Source organism: Falco rusticolus, chromosome 1 (assembly GCF_015220075.1).
Source record: "Falco rusticolus isolate bFalRus1 chromosome 1, bFalRus1.pri, whole genome shotgun sequence".
In the NCBI taxonomy this organism is placed as follows: domain Eukaryota; kingdom Metazoa; phylum Chordata; class Aves; order Falconiformes; family Falconidae; genus Falco; species Falco rusticolus.
The window spans coordinates 21,561,311-21,581,452 of NC_051187.1; the positions used below are offsets into that span (position 1 = coordinate 21,561,311).

The following is a 20,142-nucleotide window of genomic DNA, read 5'->3' on the forward strand; positions in this document are numbered from 1 at the left end:
CAGCGAGGCGGCAGTGAGCTGGCTTTTGCCAGCATTCAGCAGCCCACGTGGGGTGGCTCCTGCCAGGGAACGAAATAAATCAAAAAAAAAAAAAAAAAAAGAAAAAGAAAAAGAAATAGAAGGCAGAGAGGAGATGATGGATGGGAGGATTTGCAACCGTGGCCGTTTACCCTGGTGGAGGGAGCCCTGGAGCCTTCAGGCACAAGGAGAGGCCAGATCTGCCGGAGCCCGTGGGCCATGGCCATGCAGCCCCCCGGCATGGCACGGCAGGGACACGGTGGGGAGAGCAGCCGGTCCCCCAGTCCCCCCCGCCACCCTGCTCCCTTTGCCAGCGGACTAATTGCGCCAGTGACTTTGCAGTTCCCAAAATAGCTCCTGGCTCCGGCAGGGTGACGTCAGCAGGAGCCGCGGCGGCAGGCCTGGCAGGAGCAGGGAAGCAGGGCGCTGCTTGGTGTGGGGTGCGGTGAACGGCTCCTGCACCCCACCATGGTCCCACCAGGTGACCTTGGCACCCTGGGCCATGCTCCCAAGGGAGCAAGACTTGCTGTGCTGCAGGGATGCTGCAGGGAGACCTGGTCCTCATCCATCCCATCGGAGGAGGAGGTGGTCCAGGGTTGTCCCTGCCCTGCACATCCCTACCACGTGGGTGCCCACATCCCCAGGACTCCTGGCCACAAGGGATGGGGCAGGTTACTCCAGCGGGTTTAAATCTGCCCCTCGGTGTGCGCCGTGGCATAAGGCATGCCTCCAGCCAGGGCAGCCGGGTCCCCACAGCTCCCTGAGGGTGCCAAGGGGTGACCCAGGGCCAACATCCCAGGTGCCCTCAGGGAAACTGAGGCACACATGGGGATGCAGAAGCAGCAGGCAGAGTGTGTGGGGGGGTAATGGCAAGCCAAGGAGTGGAGCGCAGCCCAAGGTCACCCAGGTGGTGCTGGGTGCAGCAGAGCCAGGGATGCTCTGGGGGCCAGGGCTGCCTCCAGCAGTGACTCACCTCTGCGCTGGTGCCCAGCTCCTCCAGTTACAGGCACAGACAGGATTGCCTTAATGGGGCACAGCGGGTGGTAGGGCTGGCCCAGACCAGGAAGGGCAGCCCTGCCACTTGGCACTGACCCATGGGGACCTCCAGCCATCTCCGTGCTCTGCAGCCTCCCCCTACAAGCACTCCATCCTCCATAGCATGTCCCAGTCAGCAACACTGCTTGTACTGGTCTCATACTGGTCTCAGAATGGGATTCCCATCCCTCCCAGCACAGCTGGGGAGGAATTTAACCATGAGGTCCCCCTTGCCTGCCCCAGTTCCCGGGGAGCAGAACTCCCGAGCCCCATGTAAGCGCTCGGCCAGAGGGCCGTCTTATTATTCTGGAACACAGCAAAATAATTAAAGCCTCCTCCATTTCCCCTTGCTCATTTGTGCTCCTACAGCTTGGATTAATGGGTCTCCTCTCCCCAGCACAGACTCATTCCTTATTCCTAATAGCCCATAAATCCCAGCCCCAAAATAACCCCAGCTTTTGCCTGGACCTGCTGAAATATTTATTCTCTCCCCCCTGCCACCCCTGCACCATCCACTCTCCAGGGATGGGGAGAGAAACTAATCGATGGCATCGACAGGTGTGGAGCTGCAGCTGCTCTGGGCACAGGGAAACAGCTGACGTCGGCAAGAGGATAAGAGCTGGGCAAGCACCGCAGCTTCTCCCAGCTCTCACGCAGCCGCTGCAGCCTGGCTGTGGTCCCGTGGCGGGATGCTCCTGCACCACCGGCATTCCCCCGCACTGGTACCCAGCTCCAGGGCCAGAGCATCCTTTGTGCTGGTACCCTGCTCCAGGGCCAGAGCATCCCCAGCACTGGTACCCGGCTCCAGGGCCAGGGCATCCCCAGCACTGGTACCCTGCTCCCACCCAGCCTGTCACTACCTGCTCTCATGGAGATGATGCCCAGTTTGGGCATGGGGTGTCTGGGGGGATCCCAGTGGATCCCAGAGCATCCCAAGCTGGCGCAGGAGAAAAGGCTGGAAGAAAAGGGAGGAGGCTGCTGTCTTTCCTGGCTGGAAACCCTTTGCTTGCTGGATTGCAGGTTGTGGAAAGGAGAAGCCCAGGGAGAGCAGGAGCTGCTCTTCCCAGCACAAAGCAAGGAGCAGCAGGGTGTGGGGCAACACCAGAAACCAGCCCAGCTTTGCTGGCTTGAGGCACAGTCCCAAAGGAAAACAGGGAAAACCCAGCCAGCCTTTCTCATCATCCTCCCCACAACACCCCGAGAGGCAACAGCCTCCAGAGCAACTCCTGGCCACCAGGCCCCTCCCCACCAAAGCTGTTGGAGCCCAGAGCACCCTCTGACCCATCCCCAGCTGGTGTGGTCTGCAGGGAGGGGGCGAGGGCTGCTGGGGACAGCTCTGTCCCTTCCTGCTCCCAGCAGGTCCCAGGCATATTGATCAGCCATCCGGGAGGCAGGAGGCGAGGCTGGAGATGGTGGTGGCAGCTGAGGGGTGAGGGGGCAGTGGGGTGGGCAGCCATGTGTGCAGGTCCTGGGAACCCAGTAAAAGGAAAGGTTTTGTTCACACGCCACCTCCCTGCCCTCTCCCAGGGTCCCAACAAGCCCAGCTGCACCGCTATGGCCTGCCTGGAAGACGCTTCCATGCCTCAGTTTCCCCACTGGTGAGAATCTGGACTGGGAGACAAATGCTGGGAAAACCCTGCCCATGGGAAGCGGTGGAGAGGCAGCCAACACCAGCCTGATGCTGGCGGCTGGAGCACGGGACCAGGCCACCCAAAGGGACCTGCACCAGCCTGGGAGCTTGCTGGGGACATGTCCCCAGTGTCTGCAGGGGTCCGGCAGCCGGGATGTGCCATGTCACGGCACACTGCTGCCCAGGTCACCGCCACTGGCGATCAGGGTGCCGAAAAGCTCCCCAAACTGGGGACCCCTCTCTCCTGGCCCCCAGCCCCAAGGTCACAGCCTCTGCCTGCAGGCAGCAGCAGGCAGCAGCAGGCAGCAGCAGGGGCTGCAGCTCCCAGGACAGTCTCTCTTCCCATCTGCTCCTCTGCCGTTAGCAAGCAGCACCGAATTTACTGCTGTCAGCACTGCAGAGCCCGTACAGCGGCACAATGGCAACGCACCCGCTTCAGCAGTGACCCCGCAGCCTGCGGGGCTGCCAAATCCCACCGGCAACAAACCCAGAGCCGGACCCAACCTCGGCCCCCCAGCCTGGTGGGGCTCAGGGCTGTACCCCCCAAGCTCAGCTCCCAGCTGGGTGGGAATCAAGGGCTGCTCGGGGGCCAGCAGGGGATTTGCACCAATTTTTGGCAGTAAGAGCTGAGCCCTCACCTCTGGGCTTGGGTCATCTTTTCCCCATGGGTTTCTTCCTGCCCGGGATGCCAGTCAGGTTTCAGCACACTTTCAAAGGGTTTTTACTTATTCACAAAACAAACCCAAACAGATATAAGAAAAAAATGAGGAAAAAAACCCAAACCCAAACAGCAAACAACCCAGGAATATGCACAATCTCTTATGAGCAAAAGAATTGCACAAAGGAGCGAGTGCAGCGGGGGGAGCAGCTGGGACCTGCTCTGCGCCGCTGCACAGCCCTTCCCCACCCTGGCACCCCATCCACGAAAACACGACGATCATTTTGCTGGTGTCCCGGTAGACATCAGAAACAGTTGATGACAAAGGCTGGGTCCTTCCACCTGAGCTGGGAGGGAAACAGCCTTTACCCCAAAGGCAGAGCACCAGGGAGGGACTAGGGTCCTGAGTTCAGTGCTACCACCCTCCATGTCACACTGGGCAGGGATCTGGGGTCTTCCCTACTGTTTTCTGCCTGCACCTGCCCTGCGTGCCCCAGACACCTCAGAGCATGGAGCATCATGGAGCTGGTCTGGACCACGCAGGATGGAGAAGGATGGGGAGGATGCAGGGATCCTGGTCCTTCCCCACTTCCCCAGGGGCTTTTTGGGGCAGTGACTGGCTGTGCAGAAGCCCCTCGGGGAAGGGAAATCTCAGCTGAGCTCTCCGCAAACCCAGTGGTGTTTATAGAAGGAACAGGAGGTGAAATGCCCACAAGGAAGAAATACTGGACGACCTCGAAGCAGGATGGGGTTGCAGATGGTGTGAGATCCAGTGCCTGCATTTCTGCTGCATGGAAATTGGTGAGGACCTGGTATTTCTTCTGCCAAAATGTGGGGGAAAACCTGGTGTTTGGATTGCTGGGAGGGGTTGCAAAGCAAATTGCAGAACGGCAGCAACTCACTGCAGAGCCCCTGGAATACCCTGGTTTGATTTCAGCCCCCTTTTTACATTTTCTGAGTATAAACTAACTTCATTTTCACAGCAGAATATCCATTTTTCTCTCCTCGTCTCTTCAATGAAATGGCTGAAACCAATCAGATTTCACACCAGAAATGGTTTTGTTTTTCCAAGGGGCAGTTTCAGCGGGGGAAAGCTTCAGCCAGTGTTTTAGGAGCTGAGGAAAGCCAGGTCTTCACCCAGCTCTTCCCAGCCTCAGAGCCCAAACACCCATGGGGGGCTCAGCCAGTGCCCCAGTGGGGCAAGTGGGGAAACTGAGGCAGAGAGTGAGTGTCCCCCACTAGCAGCCAGGGTTCAGCCCCTCTCTGAGGGCACTGCCACCAGCTCCTTCCACTGTCCCCATCCCCCCTTACCTGCGTGAAGGTCCCGGGGGTGGGCGGTCATAGGATGCTGCAGATAGCACTGGCATCCTCGGAGTGGTCGCAGTTGTGGACATCCCAGCGGATGTGGGAGCAGCGCAGCAGCGAGGGCTCGTGGCCTTTGCACTTGAGGTTGTCGAGGAAGATGTAGCCGGTGCCCTGGCCGTAGCGTGCCTCCCCCCAGGCCGCCACAGCGTGCCCACAGCCCAGCTGCCTGCACACCACCTTGGCATCTCGCAGGTCCCAGGCGTCGTCACACACTGTCCCCCACTGGGACAGGTAGAACATTTCCACGCGCCCCTCGCACCGGTGGCTGCCGTTCACCAGGCGCAGGGACCCTGCCGAGGGGATGGGGTGAGGCAGCCCAGGGGGCAGCCCCTGCCCATGCCCACCCCAGCACTCCCCCCTCTCCCTGCCTGCCATCACCCTAGGACAGTGGTGCAGGGCTGATGGAGAAGGGGCCCTTCCTGGCCATGCGGCCCCAGGACAAGAAGAGCCCTGGTCTCTCCAAGGCTTGGCAGTTTGCTGCTGCCCACAGCTCCCCCACTGCCCCTGCACAGGCAGGAGCGCGAGGGGGTGACCACTTGCCAGTATCAGAGCTGTGGCTGACCCCCAAAGCATCGGGGTGGATGTTCACGTTGAAGGAACAGACAATAATGTCTGTTCCTGGACATGGACCAGTTGGAATGAGTCCAGAGGAGGGCCACGAAGATGATCAGAGGCTGGAGCACCTCTCCTATGAAGACAGGCTGAGAGCTGGAGTTGCTCAGCCTAGAGAAGGCTCTGGGGAGACCTTAGAGCAGCCTGTCAGTACCTGAAGGGGCCGAGAGGAAAGCTGGAGAGGGACTTTTTACAAGGGCACGTAGCAATAGGACAAGGGGTGATGGCTTTAAGCTGACAGAGGGCAGATTTAGATTAGATATTAGGAAGAAATCTGTCACTGTGCAGGTGGCGAGGCGCTGGCCCAGGCTGCCCAGAGCAGCTGTGGGTGCCCCATCCCTGGCAGTGCCCAAGGCCAGGCTGGACGGGGCTGAGAGCAGCCTGGGCTGGTGGAAGGGGTCCCTGCCCATGGCAGGAGGTTGGGACTAGATGATCTTTAAGGTCCCATCCAACCCAAACCCTTCCATGATTCTATGATCCTCAGCTCAGCCCTGTTGGTCCATCTGGTCACCCCTCCACCGAGGTCCATCCCCTCCTCTCCCCACTAGGATCCATCGCCTCCTCTGCCTGGACCAGCTTTGGGGGCACCAGGAGAGGCCACAGCTTAACGGTGCTGCCAGCGTGGCTTTCCCCCTCCTGTGGGCTGCTCCAGGTCAGTGCTTCAGGCACTGCCAAAGCTGCTGGCCTCTGTGCAAGCCACCCCTGTTTCCATCCTGTGCCAGCGCACAGCATCCCCCGGGCTGGCCCTGCATCCCCAGGCGGTACCTCGATACCTACCGTCCTTGGGACGAGCCAGGGCCGACTTGGTGGTTGTGACAGTGACTTCTTGGAAATGGTTTCCAGCATCATCAGCACCTGGTGCAGTGGGGAAGGGGTGGGAAAAGCAATTCAGGGGACTGCTGTGCCCCCCCAGGGCCGGGTCGGAGCCCCCAGCAGCAGCATGGGGTAACCAGGGATGGATGCAGGGATGTGTGGAGTGGGATGTGCAGCCACTGTGCTTCCAGGAAAGTGCACAAACGGAGACCAGAGGTGGTACCCACGCTCCATCCGTCACCAGCCATGGCACCCAACCACCACTGCTTTCCCCCCATGGGCAGAAGGAACCCCAGGGTTTGGGGACTCAAATTCACCTGCCACCCCATTTTGGGGACCCCTTTTCCCACAGCCAGCCTGAGTGTGGCCAAAATTCTCCCTATGCCTGTTATCTCACTGGATTTCCGTGCCACCGAGCCAGGCTTCAGCAGAGACCCACGCAGTCGCATCATCCTCCCTCTCCCACCCAGCTGGCGAGGGAAGACCCTTGGGTGGGAGCTGGTGGCCACTGAGCTTATCCCGTTCTCACCTCGGCAAATGACCCCGGCATCCTCGTGGTGGCCACAGTTGTGCTGCCCCCAGCCCAGGTGGAAGCAGTCGGCCAGGCGAGCCTCGCCACCGCCACAGCCCACATTGTCCAGCAGGATGGGCCCACTGCCGTAGCCGAAGGAGCTGAGGATGGTGGCGGCGAGGGCAGCACCACAGCCCAGCTGCCGACACACCACCTGGGCGTCGGGGAAGTCCCAGTCATCGTCGCAGACGGTGCCCCAGGTGCCATGGTGCCGCACCTCCACCCGCCCGCGGCAGCTCCCGTTGCCGTTCGCCAGCCGCACACCGCCACCTGCGTGGGGGGCCCTGGCACAGGCACGCTGCCGGGGGGACCACGGCTCCGCAGGGGGTCCGATGTCCCCTGCTGACCCTCCGGGGCATGGAGTGAGCCCCCGTGGAACAGGGGGTGAGCCCTGGGGATGTGGGGTGAGCCCCTGGGGGCATGGGGTGAGCCCTTGGGAACATAGGGTGAGCCCCCTGGGGTGAGCCCTTGGGAACATGGGGTGAGACCCTGGGGAACATGCGGTGAGACCCTGGGGGCATGGCGTGAGCCCTTGGGAACGTGGGGTGAGACCCTGGGGACATGGGCTGAGCCCCTGGGGATGTGGGGTGAGACCCTGGGGACATAGGGTGATTTCTGGGGATGTGGGGTGACCATGAGGACATGGGGCAACTCCCAAGCAGCATGGGGTGAGTACTGTGAGCATGGGGCAATTCCTGGAGATGGGGGGGTGAACCCTGGAGGGCAGGGGGTGAACACCCTGGGAGCACAGAGTAAGCCCTGGGGATGTGGGATGAGCCCTGGGGACATCACTCCCTGGTGTACTCCTGGGGACATGAGAGCCCTGGGGAGGTGGGGTACATCTCAGGGGCATGGGACAGCTCCCTGGTGGCTTGGGGTGAACCATGGGGTGCTCAAGTTCCCCCAGGGAATTGGGAGGGGGGGTAGCCCTGGGAGCATGGGTAATTTGCAGGGCTGTGGGGTGAGCCCTGGGGATATGGGGTACCCCCCAGAGATGTGGAGCTTAGGGGGGCCATGCTGGACCCTGTGAAGGACCGGCAGTGGCCACATACTTACTTTCCTGCTCGATGGTAAGGAGAGCAGTGGTGACCACCTCAGTGGCCTGGGAGGGCTGGTATCTGCTGTCTGTCACTGCTGGGACAAGTGTGGGGACACACGGGCGTTGTGGGGGCCAGATCCTGTGCCCACCACCCCTGCTCTGGTTGGTGCCAGCAGCCTCCAGCACCACAGCAGCCCCATGGCAAGCTCCTGCCACGGGCAATGTCACCCCCAGAGCCTACGTGCGGCAGGACCCCAGGGGGACTGTGCTGGGTGACAGGAGGACACAGGAGGCACAGCCCCGCCCAGCAAGCCCCCAGCCCCGGCGCAGCACGTGGGTGAGCTGGTGTGGCTGCTGGGTGACCTCCTACCCTGTGGCCGTGCAGTGGAGAGTCTCCTCATAGTCCAAGGCTACGGAGGTGGTGAAGGACGTGCTGGTGGACGTGTCCAGCCCTGCAGTGACACAGAGGAACAGAGGTGACAGATGGGGAGAAGCTGCAAAGCTGTGAACTTGCTGACTCCAGGAGGCAGACCCGGGGTCATCTGCTAGCTCTGGGATGATGGGGATGGAGATGGACCACGTCCATCCGCACATCCCCACTGCCCACATGCTGGAGATTGTGCTTCTCCACCCCAACCCCAGCACCGAGGTCCCACGTGCAGCCCCGAGGGGTCCTTCGCTTCTGGGAGGTTTATCAGGCAGGGTTCATTAGCTCTAAAGCTTCGTTCTTCCCCTGCCCCGCTGAGCAAGGGCTGTGCGTGGTGGTGCCATCGGCTCTGTGCCCTGGCCAGGTGCCAGAAGGGATGGGGACATTTAGGGGAGAAAGGACCAGCCCGAGAAAATTGTCCCTTTTTCCCCGCATCAGCCCTTTTGTTCATTAATAGTGGGAAAGGGAAAAGCGCTGGCACTTACCGCTCCCGTCATTAGCTGTGATAATGAGGGAATTCACGGGGATTATTAACATTATAAATGGTAATCAGCGGAGAATGGCAGAAATACATCATTTAGGGAGGGGAAAGGGGAGACAGGCTGGGCCTGGCATCATGCCCAGCCCCCGGCAGCCACTCGCTCCTTCCGGACATGGGCAGCTTGTTTTCGAGCCAGCGGAGCAGGGAAATGGCAGGTCCGGCAGATGCATTTCCCTTGCAAATTGCTGCTCGGGCTGTGTCCCAGGCTCTCAGCACCGTGTTGCAGCCTGCTCCGGAGCGCCAGGATGACAGCAGGTAAGGAGAAAGGATGCTCCCGCCGTGCACAGCCCGGGTCCCTGCCTGACCTTGGGCACGTCAGCATCCCTCCGAGGCCATTTCTCTTTGGAGACCAGGCTATCTCTGGATTTTTTCCCCCGTGAAGGTGGTGCTCTGTCCCGCTACCTGTACAGATGACCCCAGCATCCTCGTGGTGGCCGCAGTTATGGATGCCCCAGCCGAGGCTGTAGCAGGCAGACAGGAAGGGCTCGCTGCCATCGCAGTTGACGTTGTCCAGGAGGATGCGCCCCGTGCCGTAGCCGAAATAGGCATTGCTCTTGTAATCCAGGGCTTGGCCGCAGCCCACCTGCTTGCACACCACGCTGGCGTCGCTCATGCCCCAGTCGTCGTCACAGACGGTGCCCCAGTTCCCGCGGTAGAAGATCTCCACCCGGCCTTGGCAGGTGTCGGTTCCACTCACCAGACGGATGCTGCCGTCACCTGGAGGGTGGCAGCAGGCGGTGAGAAGGACGTGACTTTCCCCAGGAGGTCACCACACGTGCCACCTCACAGCGATGCCACCCAGCCTGGGTCTGGCAGTGCCCGTGACGGCAAAGAAACTGGGTGAGAAGCAGTGGGGAAGGGGTGATGCTTTAGGATGGCACAGATGATGGGAGCCTTTGTGAACCTCTGGGGTAGGGTTTGGCCATGGCCAGCACAAAGATGGGGTCCCCAGGGGTCTGCCCCTCAGAGCCAGAGAGTCAGGGTGCTTCATGGAGGGGCAGCGGGTGATGGGGGGGGGGGCGGATGGGAGGGTGGGGGGTGCTGGTCTCTACCATCCCTCAGCCAGGACAAGCCTCTTGCTAGCGACAGCTGAGCAGCTTACTTTCCCCGTCCTGCACTGAGGCTGTGAGGGTCCTGCTTGTCGGTCCTTCGCTGGCTTGCGTGGGCGAGAACTCTGGAAAGGGAAGCAGAGCAGTGGCATCCGTGGCTCCCCGCAGCCATCCCTTCCAGAAGCAGGCTGCAAGCAGTGCCCCACACGCTGCCCACCCTGCTGCTCCCCCAGTTCGGGCACCAGCCCCCGCACGCACACCAGCGAGCACGTGCTGCGGAAACAAGCAGGTTTGCACCAAAGCAGCTCCCATGGGGAAAGAAAGAGGGGTCTGCGGCTGCCCCTGCCCAGAGCTATCTTCCCAGTTACAGATGCAGGATGGAGCCAGGACCTCAGCTGCTGGTGTAGTGGGAAGTTGTGCCTGGCAGCATGGCATGGGCACCTGGAGTAAATCACAGTGCTGAGCTGTCAGGAGTCAGGTTCCAGCGTATCATGGGATTTGGATTCGAAGTCATGGCATATATATATAGAAAAAAACAGTAATATTTTGATTTTCCTGCTGGTTTTACCTATATTTCTTTTGCTAACGATGTTGCTTCAAGCTACCCTATTGCCTGCCTTGACCCAGCTCCTCAGCTGGGCTGGTGAAATTACCGGGGGGTGGTGTGGGGAGCTGCCTGGGAGCGGAGCCAAGTGGTCCCATAGCCAGCCACATGCGTGCCCAAGGGCTGCAGGAAGCATCCCGGGAAAGCCAGCCCACCGACACGGTGTAGACCTGACCAGCCCCACGCTTTCCTCCATAATCACAACGGACAGAAAGCTGGCTCCTGAAAGCTCCCACATGGCACGGGTGGGAGCACCTTTCCTAGGGGTCTGGTGCTTGGGTCAAACGCCTGCATCTCCCCTGAGGGCCACCCCAGAGCATCTCCTGCTCTCCTTCGCCAACCAAGCTACAAACACCTAATGGCTCAAGCCGCTCCTCCACCCCCAGACCCATCTCCCCCACCTCCTGCTCCAGTCCTTTCACCTCCTTTCCAGCAGTGCCTTGATTCAGAGCTCCTGCTCAGTCCACCACCTGCTTTCTCTGGTTGCTGCTGGTCCGACCCACCAGCCAGACCAGCATCCCTTCCTTTTCCAACCCCTGCTTCTGCAGGACACCAGGATTCACCAAGCAGTTGCAGCCGTGGCCAAGCTCCGGGTGTGCACAGCCTCACATTTACGGGTCGTTGATGCGTGGCTGATGAGCAAACCCTACGCAGCTATGCAGGAGGAACATGTAGCGTATATAGGGGTTGGCATGGAGCTGTTCCACTTTCACTTGCCAAGTTTGAACACTTTCCACTGCTTTTCTCACCTTTAGGAACATTTCCTACTGAAAAGCTCAGCAATTTAAAGAAAAACGAGTCAAAAGGGGAAGGAGCAGTTGGGCAGCGGCTGACTTAGAGGCAGGAGCGTGGGTGGGTGCGTGCTCTTTCCCCAGGGATCATGCTGGAGAGGTTGCAAAGTCCCTGAGCTGGAAGTGACGGGGAATACAGAACAGGCTGGTCACCTTATGGAGCACCAGCCTGCTGAGCTGGGAGATGGCCTGGATTGAGGAAAGGGATAGAGGAAGGATGCAGAGGAGGTTTGGCTGACCCAGGCTCCAAGGAACAGGCTCTGAGATGCAACTCTTGGGCACCCCGAAGGCATGCAGCACCTCAGGCACCCCCCTGCTCTCCTTGCCCCCAAGGAACCAAACCTCGTTACCGTTGCATATGACAGCCACGTCCTCGTAGTGGTAGCAGTTGTGGATGCCCCAGCCGTGGCTCCAGCACTCGCTCAAGGCTGCCTCCCAGCCCTTGCAGTCCACGTTGTCCAAGAAGATGGGTCCGCTCCCTTGGCCGAAGGTCATGGCAGCCGGGAGGGCAATGGCATGGCCGCAGCCCAGCTGGCGACACACCACGTTGGCATCCACAATGTCCCAGTCGTCATCGCAGACGGTCCCCCAGGAGCCGTTGTAGAGGATCTCCACTCGCCCCTGGCACCGGCTGGGCCCATTGGCGAGCCGTATCTCTGGAAGGATGGGCAGAGAGAGGTCCCTCAGCAGGCAGGAGGTGACAAACGTTTGGTGGGTGTCATGGGGAGGGTGTGAGCCCTCTCTGCACCATGTCTCTGCTCCTTAAATAAAATGGTGACGCTTTGCTGTAGCACGAGGCAGTGGTTGGCTTGGTGCTACCCACCTGGGCTTCTCTTCGTCTGCTGGAAGCAGCAGACATGAAGACTCAACACATCTCAGTACATAAATGAGATGCTCCATCATCCCATCCTCTTGCCTACTAATGGCCTGGGCAATAACGCAACAGGAGAAGCAGAAAGCAGACACGTGGCATCACGTGATGACGTACGATGGGTGACAAGTGACAAGATGCAATTAGCAATTCGTATTAGCCTCAACAAACACGTCTGGAGCTGGTCCCACATGGGAGTTGGTGGGATGGAGGTGATCTCTCAAGCTGCTGGAGATGGGGAGCAGGCGTGTAAGTGTCTCTGGCCTGCCATGTCAAGGGAATTATTTGCTTGGGTGTGACAAATGGCACAGGGACAGGGTCTCAGCAGGAGGTGGCAAAATTCCTCTCTTGGGATAATAATCAGAATAGGGATAATTAAAAATCTCTATTTCATTTCTGTAAAAGAAATTTAGCTTTTTGTTGCCACCTTTTGTTCCAAACCAATATGCTGCCTTTTTGAAATTCCCCAAAGCCCATTTTTAACCAAAAAAATGCATTTTTCCATTACAAAACTTCCTAGAGAAAAGCAGCTTTAAAAGAAGCATCTCACCTGGGAATGGCAACAGCACGGACTCGGAGGTGGTGCCTGCAAGGGAGAAGAAAAGGAATTGGATCTCCCCAGCATCCCTGCAGTGAGCAGAGGAGGGATGCAGCTCAGATGATGATGGCAACAGGGATGTGGGTGGGCATGGCAGGGACCAGCAAGACATGGCAGCCCCCTGGATCCTTCTCTTGTCTGCAAAGATGGGAGGTTTGTAGGGGAAAAAATAACCACCCTCACCCAGGGCATCATTTCATCTGCTTCACAGGTGGAGAAACTGAGGCAGTGGCACGTGGTGTGGGTGCCTGCGGCTCTGTGGTGGGACTGTGCTTTAAGCACCGGGTTACTGGCGTGGGTACCTGCCCCAGGTCCTGCTCCCCCTGGCTTTGCGCAGCTCCCCAAGGTGAAGAGTGGCTGGGGGGTGCCCAGGGCACCCCTACCAGCTCCCTGAGGGTGAGCATCATTCCATGCTGGCACAGGCACTGTTGGCCATCAAGGGAGAAGGAGCCTGCACCCTCCCCATGGAAAATTGGGGTGGTGAGATGGCGATGAGGAAAACCAGCCCTGCCTGTTACGGGAAACGCGCTGGAGAGCTCCTGATGGAAGATGCTGCACTGGGCATCCCTATCTGCGTTTCAATTGATTTTTTTCCTTTTTTTCCCCCAAAAAGTCCACTTCTTTCCAGCTTTACATTTATACATGTGTACCAACACACCTGTTCATGGGGTGCAGGCACCTTAAGGGTTGGAAACAGGTGGTGCTGGAGAACTGCAGGCAGCCACTGCTGCGCACCACTGGGCAGGATGATGCTCCTGGCGTGGGCAGAGCAGCGTCCTGTCTGCTGCGGAGCTCAGGGTGAGCCCCGCTCTGCAGCCCATAAAACACCAGTGAGACCAGCTGCACCGGACTGGTGTGGGGGCACACAGGTGTGGGTGCTTGTCCCTTCACCTGCCACCCTTCGGGGAGTGTGACACCTCTCACTGGGTGCTGGTGGCACCATCGATGGCTCGAGGAGAAGAGGTGGGTTAGAAAGCATGAGGGAGCAGAGAGGAGCAGGGAGCACAGCCACGACCACAGCTCCACGGCTGGGAATCCAGCTCTCCCAGTAACCGGAGCCTGGATGATGCTGCCAAGGGCTTAACAAGACTTTGCCACAGAAATATTCCCCCACAGCCAGGAAGGAGCTCGGTGGAGCACAGCAAGCAAGAGCTGGGAGAGGAAGGACTCCTCCGTTGTTTTCCCAATTAAACAATTGGGATAAATATATATATATATATACATTAGGGTAAATAAAACAAATAAACTGCTTTCATGTAGCAGTAGGGGTAAATCCAGGGGAGACGTGCTGGTCGCCTGCAGCACCAGGCAGAGCTGGGGCTGGGGCTGGTGTAATCTGGGGTTGCTGGACAATCACGATGGGGTGTCTCGATCCCAGCTGGCTCAGGAAGGGCAGCGACACATGGACAGACCCCCAGTGATTTCTGCCTCGGGGCTCAGCTGTCCAGCCACATGTGAAATGGTGCTGCTGAGGGGCTTTCACCCCCTTTTAATTCTCAGCCCTCTCTGACCAGCGTGAACAAGCAGCATCTGGAGGGAGCTGAACGCTTGCAGGATGCATCCCCATCCCAGCCAGCCTTGATTAAATAAGGGCTCGGAGAGAGCCCTGCCAGAAACCCAGTGCCCGGGGGTATGGATGCTTGGGGAGGGGTGTAGACAGGCTCCCCCCACCCGGCTGGGCCCTTCTCCCACAGCTTGGGTGTTATTAGGGCACAAAAACCCTCTCAGCCCCAATTCCGAGTGATGTGGGGTGCCCCCTGGAGTGCTGCCAGCATGGGGTACCGAGGTCTCCAGCTTGTTCGGGGCATCATGGCAACATGATCATGATGCCCCAGGGGACAGTAGATGGGGGTGGGTGGCTGGACCTTGTGGATGTCCCCACCGATGCCCCAGGAGTGTGCAAGCCCTCGGATCTCCGTGGGCACCCGAGCCTTGAGGCTTCAGCTGCATAGCCCTCTCCCGTGGGTGGCACCTTCCCAGCAAACAAAAACCCTCCATGGCAATTACACCAGCCCAGGGCTGATCATCGCCCGTGGTGGCTCCGTGGCCTCTTTTCCTACCCCCGGCTTGGACCAGCCCTGTCCTGCTTCGCACTCAGCCTACGAGCAGCGATGGGAAGGTCGATTCCTGCCACTCCGAGGTAGATGTCACTGCCATGAGAAGCGGGGTAAGCCTGGAGGGGATGTTCCAGCAGATGAACCCACCTCTCTTTTGCCTTGCTGGGATGTTGCCTGGGAGACCATTAAGTCAGCTACAAAACAAGGCTGTCAAAGAAAGACCTAGAAGCCCTAAGAGAAAAGAGTAAGGCAAGTGTCTGGCTGTAACTATAGCTTAGCACCCCGGAGCAGGGGCTGGGAGTGCGATGCCACCTGGAGCTGGGATGCTCCAGACGTGGTCAGGCACTGCTGCCCACCCCAGCCATCCCAGCTGGATCCAGGCAGGTTGGGAAGTGATGCTGCAATGCCAGCAAGAACTGGGGATTGAGCAGGGGGGACCAAGGGAGCAGAGAGGCTGGCTTGCCAAAGGAAAGGACAGGGAAGGACATGGCAGCCCCATGGGCTGGATAACAGGGAAAAGGTAATTCAGATCACCTTTGTGTCAAAAATGTGGAGATGTGAGGCTTTTTAGGAAGAGTGTTTGATCCTGGCTGGTATTGATTTTTAACACTTAGTCCACTCCAGCGCCGAAGAAACAGTGGATGAAAAGGACACTGTTAAATATTCAATATTCATCTCCCTTTAAGTCAAAATCAAAGCTCTAAAATATTCATTTGAGAGCATCCTCCAGCAAAGTCAAGAGAGACCTGAAAAAATATGCCTGGTATGTCTACGTTAATGAGGAAGGAGAAGAAACTAGTGTTTTTTGAGAAGAGACAGAGCCCTCCGCATTTCTCTGATCCAGCTTCACAAAGCCAAAGGAAAAAGGGGAACTAGCTCAAATAAACAGCATCCCTCTCAGGGCACGGTGCTAAATAAAACCACCAAGTGGGAGGACAAATCGCCCTTTGTGTGCCTGTTAATGAAGAGCACGGGAGAGCCTGGCGGTGCAGGGGACAGTGGCAGAGCCAGCGGGGTCCCCCCCAGGTCCCCACACCCCGACCGCAGGCGCTGGCAGATCGGGGATGGGGGGAAGCTCCAGCTGAGGGGGTGGGAACTGTAAAACCTGATTTAATCCAATTATGGTGTCTGACTACACCTTAATTGCTTGCTTTCTGGCTGGCTTTGTCTTGGCGGGGCTTTGTTGAGGCAGGAAGGTGTTACCAACCGCCTGGCTGTAATTACACGGATAAAGTCACGCCAGGATAATTATGCAGCCACAGCGCTCTGTGCAGACCTCATTTGAGACTTTTTTCCAGTTCAATTTAAATGCTTCCCAGCCCTGGCCGGACAGTGTCATCCAGGAGTGGCTTGGGACCGGTGTCCTCAGGGGATGGGTGCTCATCCCACCCATCCCAGCAGCAGGATGGCCCCACAGCTCCCATCCCTTGGCCATCAGCATCCTCCCAGCGGTGCTGCCAGCTGCATGCTACCCTTGAACGCTGAACTTGCCATCATGCATAGGTCGTGGTGGGTGATAAGAGCTGAACTTGTTCCCCCATCCCTGTGCACTCTCAGCACCATTGGGGACATTGTGATATTCCTGCTCACGGCTCTGGATGAAGAAAATCTCACCCGTGGGGCCAAGGAGAAGGAGGACGAGGAGCGTGGCTGGCATCAGGGAGAGAGGCAGCACCCCCATGTCTGGCGTCCCCATGCTGTGCCAGATGGCCAGGCAGGGACCAAGTCTCATTGCTGCACCGCAGTCCTGCTGCAGACGGGTGTCCAGAGGATGCTGTCCCTGAAACATGCAGACAGCAGTGTTGGTGGTGATGGCCAGGAGAGCCTTTGTCCCACCAAGGGCGGTGCAGGACTTGCAAACAAGTCCCTCCTTGGCACTTGCTGGAACAGTGACCCCGAGTCACATGAAAAATAATTCAGGTTGGATTTATTGAGAACATTTTTACGGGTGGCAAGATGAAGCTGCAGGGCTACATCCCACCCGTGAGACAAAACTGGAAGCAGGGAGAGCCTCGGAGCTGTGCTGCTGTACAGGCAGAAGGATGGACCCCAGACCCACCAGGACACCTAGATGCTGAGCCTCACAGCTCTCACCCAGGGTCTTCAGCCCCCAAGGTGTTCAGGGAACCATCCCATTTGCATCCACATGGGGCTTGTCCTTCTGTTACTTCTATGTGAGGTTACAAGCAAACCCCATAGCACATATACACCATATACCCCACGCCGCACATGCGTAAACTGAGTCACGTATTAATTCCAGACACAACTGGGATGGAGCTCCCCATCCACACAAGCCTGAAAGGTGCTTCCTAAAAGGCAGAGGGGACCTGTACTCCACCAAGACACGTCAGACAACCCCCTTTGGAAAGGTATGGTCTTTCACCTCCAGCCAGGCTGCCTACCCCATGTCCCCCCCCTCCAAGGTTGCTCTGGCTCTGCCGGTGACAAACACCCAGCTAAAGGCCACAGCCATGGTCAACCCTCTGGTTTGTCTTGGTTCCTCTCCCTCCAGTGGGCTCCTGGAGACCATGCCCACCTCCTTCTGTGCGAAGAGGGGATCTGCTCCGCAGGTGACACAGTCTCCTGGCTGCCCTTCCCAGCACCCAGCCTGCACTGGGGTCCCCACGGTGGAACCAATGTGGTCATATATGGCACTTGAGCTACCAGAATGCCCCATCTGGTGCCTTGCACCCATCTTTCTTCACCACCCCATGATGAATTAATGCACCCAAGAGCTCTCCTGGGCAGCTCCAGTCCCTGGCCACCCGTGTCCCCCAAGACCTCCACACTAACCACACAGGATGAGACCTTGCCACCTTGGCTAGCACATTCCCAAGGGCCCCGTTGTCTCTGCTTTTCTTCATCCCATGGGAAAAAGCAGGGAAAGGCATTTCTGTGGGAAGGCAGAAATTCCTGGGGGCTGATAGGACAACCTCATTCACCTGGGGGACGGAGACAGAGATGCAAACTCCACCAGGACAAGGTGGGAAGCAATCAGGGGAATGTCAGGCAGAAAACAAGGAAGAGATTAGATATTGTAAGACGACGCTTCCTCTTCATTTACTGTTGCCTTCAGAAATTACTGCTGAAGTGGCGGATTTCTCTCTGTTTCACCCAGCCCTATGGGGGAGCGGGGTGGGGGCTGCCTCTGCCCTCTGTTGCACCTCTGGGACCCCGACCAACATCCCAGCAGTCCCAGCAGCTGGCCTGACAGCAGCACTGGGACAGCAGCGTGCGCTGGTGGAGGAGTGCCATCGTGAGGATGCTTTCATACGCTGGCTCTAAAGCCAGGCTGTAAGTCTCAGCTCAGAGCCCTAAAATTAGTCCTTCCAGCCCACATGAGGCACAACATCTCCTGAAGGGATGGGCACTGACTGCTGCCGCTTGATGCTTCCAATGATGGGCAGAAACTTGGGAAAGGACATTAAAATCGGTGGTACCGGTGACCAAACCCCCCCACCCTGTGGAAACCCCTCACCCAGCCTTTTACTGCTCCTGGTTTTCCAATGTGGAGGCATGGGCTGGCAAGATCTCCCAGGTGGGACTGCGTGCTGGTGCTGTGTCCGCACGGCCAAGGTCCCTCAAGACCATGGGCTGGGGGGGCTCCCAAACCTCCAGCCCAAGCCTTTGACTTTGTTGCCTGCACCAGTGAGAGCTGATGGTAGATCAAGGCATTTTGCATGCACCAGTGTGAGGTGGTGGTGGCACAGTGCTGGAGGTGCAGGATGGAGCCATCATGGCTGGGATACGGTCTCCTTACACCTCCCTGCTCTCACGGCTCAGCTCCTGCTGACCGAGCCTTGGGAGGAGACCCGCCAGCAGACAGACGGCTCAGTGACGGGGGATGAAAACCAATCTACTCCCTAAGGTGGTGTTGTTCAATACTCCATTCATCCTTCCTGCAGCGCTGAATAATGTCGTCTTTTGTCCCACAGCCCTCCCCACTCTCTGGTGGGGCAGGACTGACAGACGGCCCCTCTGCTGCCCTGCTCCGGCCAAACCCCTGCATCATGTCCTGCTCTCAGGGATGCTGTCATCGCGGACACTTTTGGGCTGGAGCCATCGTGTTCCTGCTCCCTGCCAGGGCTGCAGCAGGCATTAACTGCTGCGACGCTGTGCCACAGCTGACCCTCGAAAGGTAAAACCTGACTTTGGTGGGCTTTTCCACCTGCTTCTCCAACCTTGCCCCAGCGCTCGAAGTTCAGCTACAAACTGAACCCCCTTTCCTTGCAGCCAGTGGGGTTGGGGCTCTTTATGAATGCATATAGATTAAAAACTGCTTTTAAGCCATCATAAGCCATCGTAGCAAAGCACAGCACCTCTCTCAAAGGGTTGCTGAGTTGGGTTTCTGAAAATGCCTTCAAGCAAAGGTCTTTCCAGCTCTTGGGTGCCTTGCAAAACCATGCCTCTGTCGGAAGAAGCAACACACCCTGGATCAGCCCCCACAAGGACTGGCCACCGTGTCTGATGCCAAACGTAGAGGGCAGGAGCAGGGCTCTAACACGGGGCACAGAAAGTCCCCGCTGTCACCCCGGTGAACACACCCCAGCCGACAAGCTGTGCCCAGCCAGCTCCGTGCCCTCGGTGAAAACTCCATCCTCCCACCTGGACAAGAGACCTTGCAGGTCCTTTGGTCCCCTCTGGTCCCCCTTGGCCATGGCTGGACTGACCCCCCTGCTCTCTAGCTGTCACTTCTCCAACTATTCAAGCAGCTTCATGAGAAATTACAGTCCTTAAGCCACCACTGCCCCGTCAGATCCTTACTTGTAATTACCTTGCTGACCTAAAAAAAAAGCATCATAAATCCACATACCTGTTTGGTATTTTCTTTCCAGTATAAAGATCGGTATAATGAATCCCAGAAATAAGTATTCTCTTTTGAAGTAAAGAGCTGTGTAGTTAGTTAAAAAAATTAAAAAATAATTGTTGAAATGAATATTCCCAGTAAAAACCTGATGGGGATAAGGCAGGAATTTTGTCTTTAGGTGAGATCTCGTTTAGTAAATTCAAAAGAAAGAAAGAAAGAAAAAGAATCTCATCCATCAACTGAACAGCTCCAGCCTGTCATCTCTTTGCACCTTTGGGGCCAGGAGGCAGATGCTGGATTATAGGTTTAGCGCCGGGCGGCAGCCCTGCATCCCATCCCAGGGCAGATCATCCTGAAAGCCAAGGAGGAAGAGAGGAAGGAGGAGAGGGAAGAAGGAGAGAGGAAGGAAGAGAGGGAAGACCTCTAGGGAGACATGGCGAGGAGGGAATGGCTCGGGTTTCAGGAAGGCAGGCAGGGACACATCCTTAAATTGGGTGCTGGCGGAGCCTGGGTTACGCCTCGGGGGAAGGGAGAAGCCAGCTGGGAGGATTTGGGCTGTACAGCTCCTTCCCACCTCCCTCCTCGGCTGCCTGAGTGCCCACCTGGAGAGGAAGCCCACAATAACCAACTGGCTGGAAATATTCCTGCCGGTGCCT

At 58.0% G+C, this 20,142-nt stretch overlaps 1 protein-coding gene across 1 annotated transcript; it reads right to left on the reverse strand.

Annotated features, from left to right (window-relative positions):
• Window positions 1-3,403: 3,403 nt before the first annotated feature.
• On the reverse strand, window positions 3,404-19,936 carry SSC4D (scavenger receptor cysteine rich family member with 4 domains). The gene is made up of 12 exons (XM_037401247.1): window positions 19,493-19,936; window positions 16,294-16,459; window positions 12,575-12,610; window positions 11,504-11,809; window positions 9,812-9,883; window positions 9,112-9,426; window positions 8,112-8,193; window positions 7,759-7,880; window positions 6,661-6,972; window positions 6,096-6,173; window positions 4,653-4,996; window positions 3,404-3,688 (listed from the first exon to the last, which is right to left on the reverse strand). Exons 2-11 carry the CDS (start codon window positions 16,409-16,411, stop codon window positions 4,680-4,682), a joined length of 1,758 nt encoding a protein of 585 aa, XP_037257144.1. The 5' UTR covers window positions 16,412-16,459; window positions 19,493-19,936; the 3' UTR covers window positions 3,404-3,688; window positions 4,653-4,679.
• Between the last annotated feature and the right edge of the window lie 206 nt (window positions 19,937-20,142).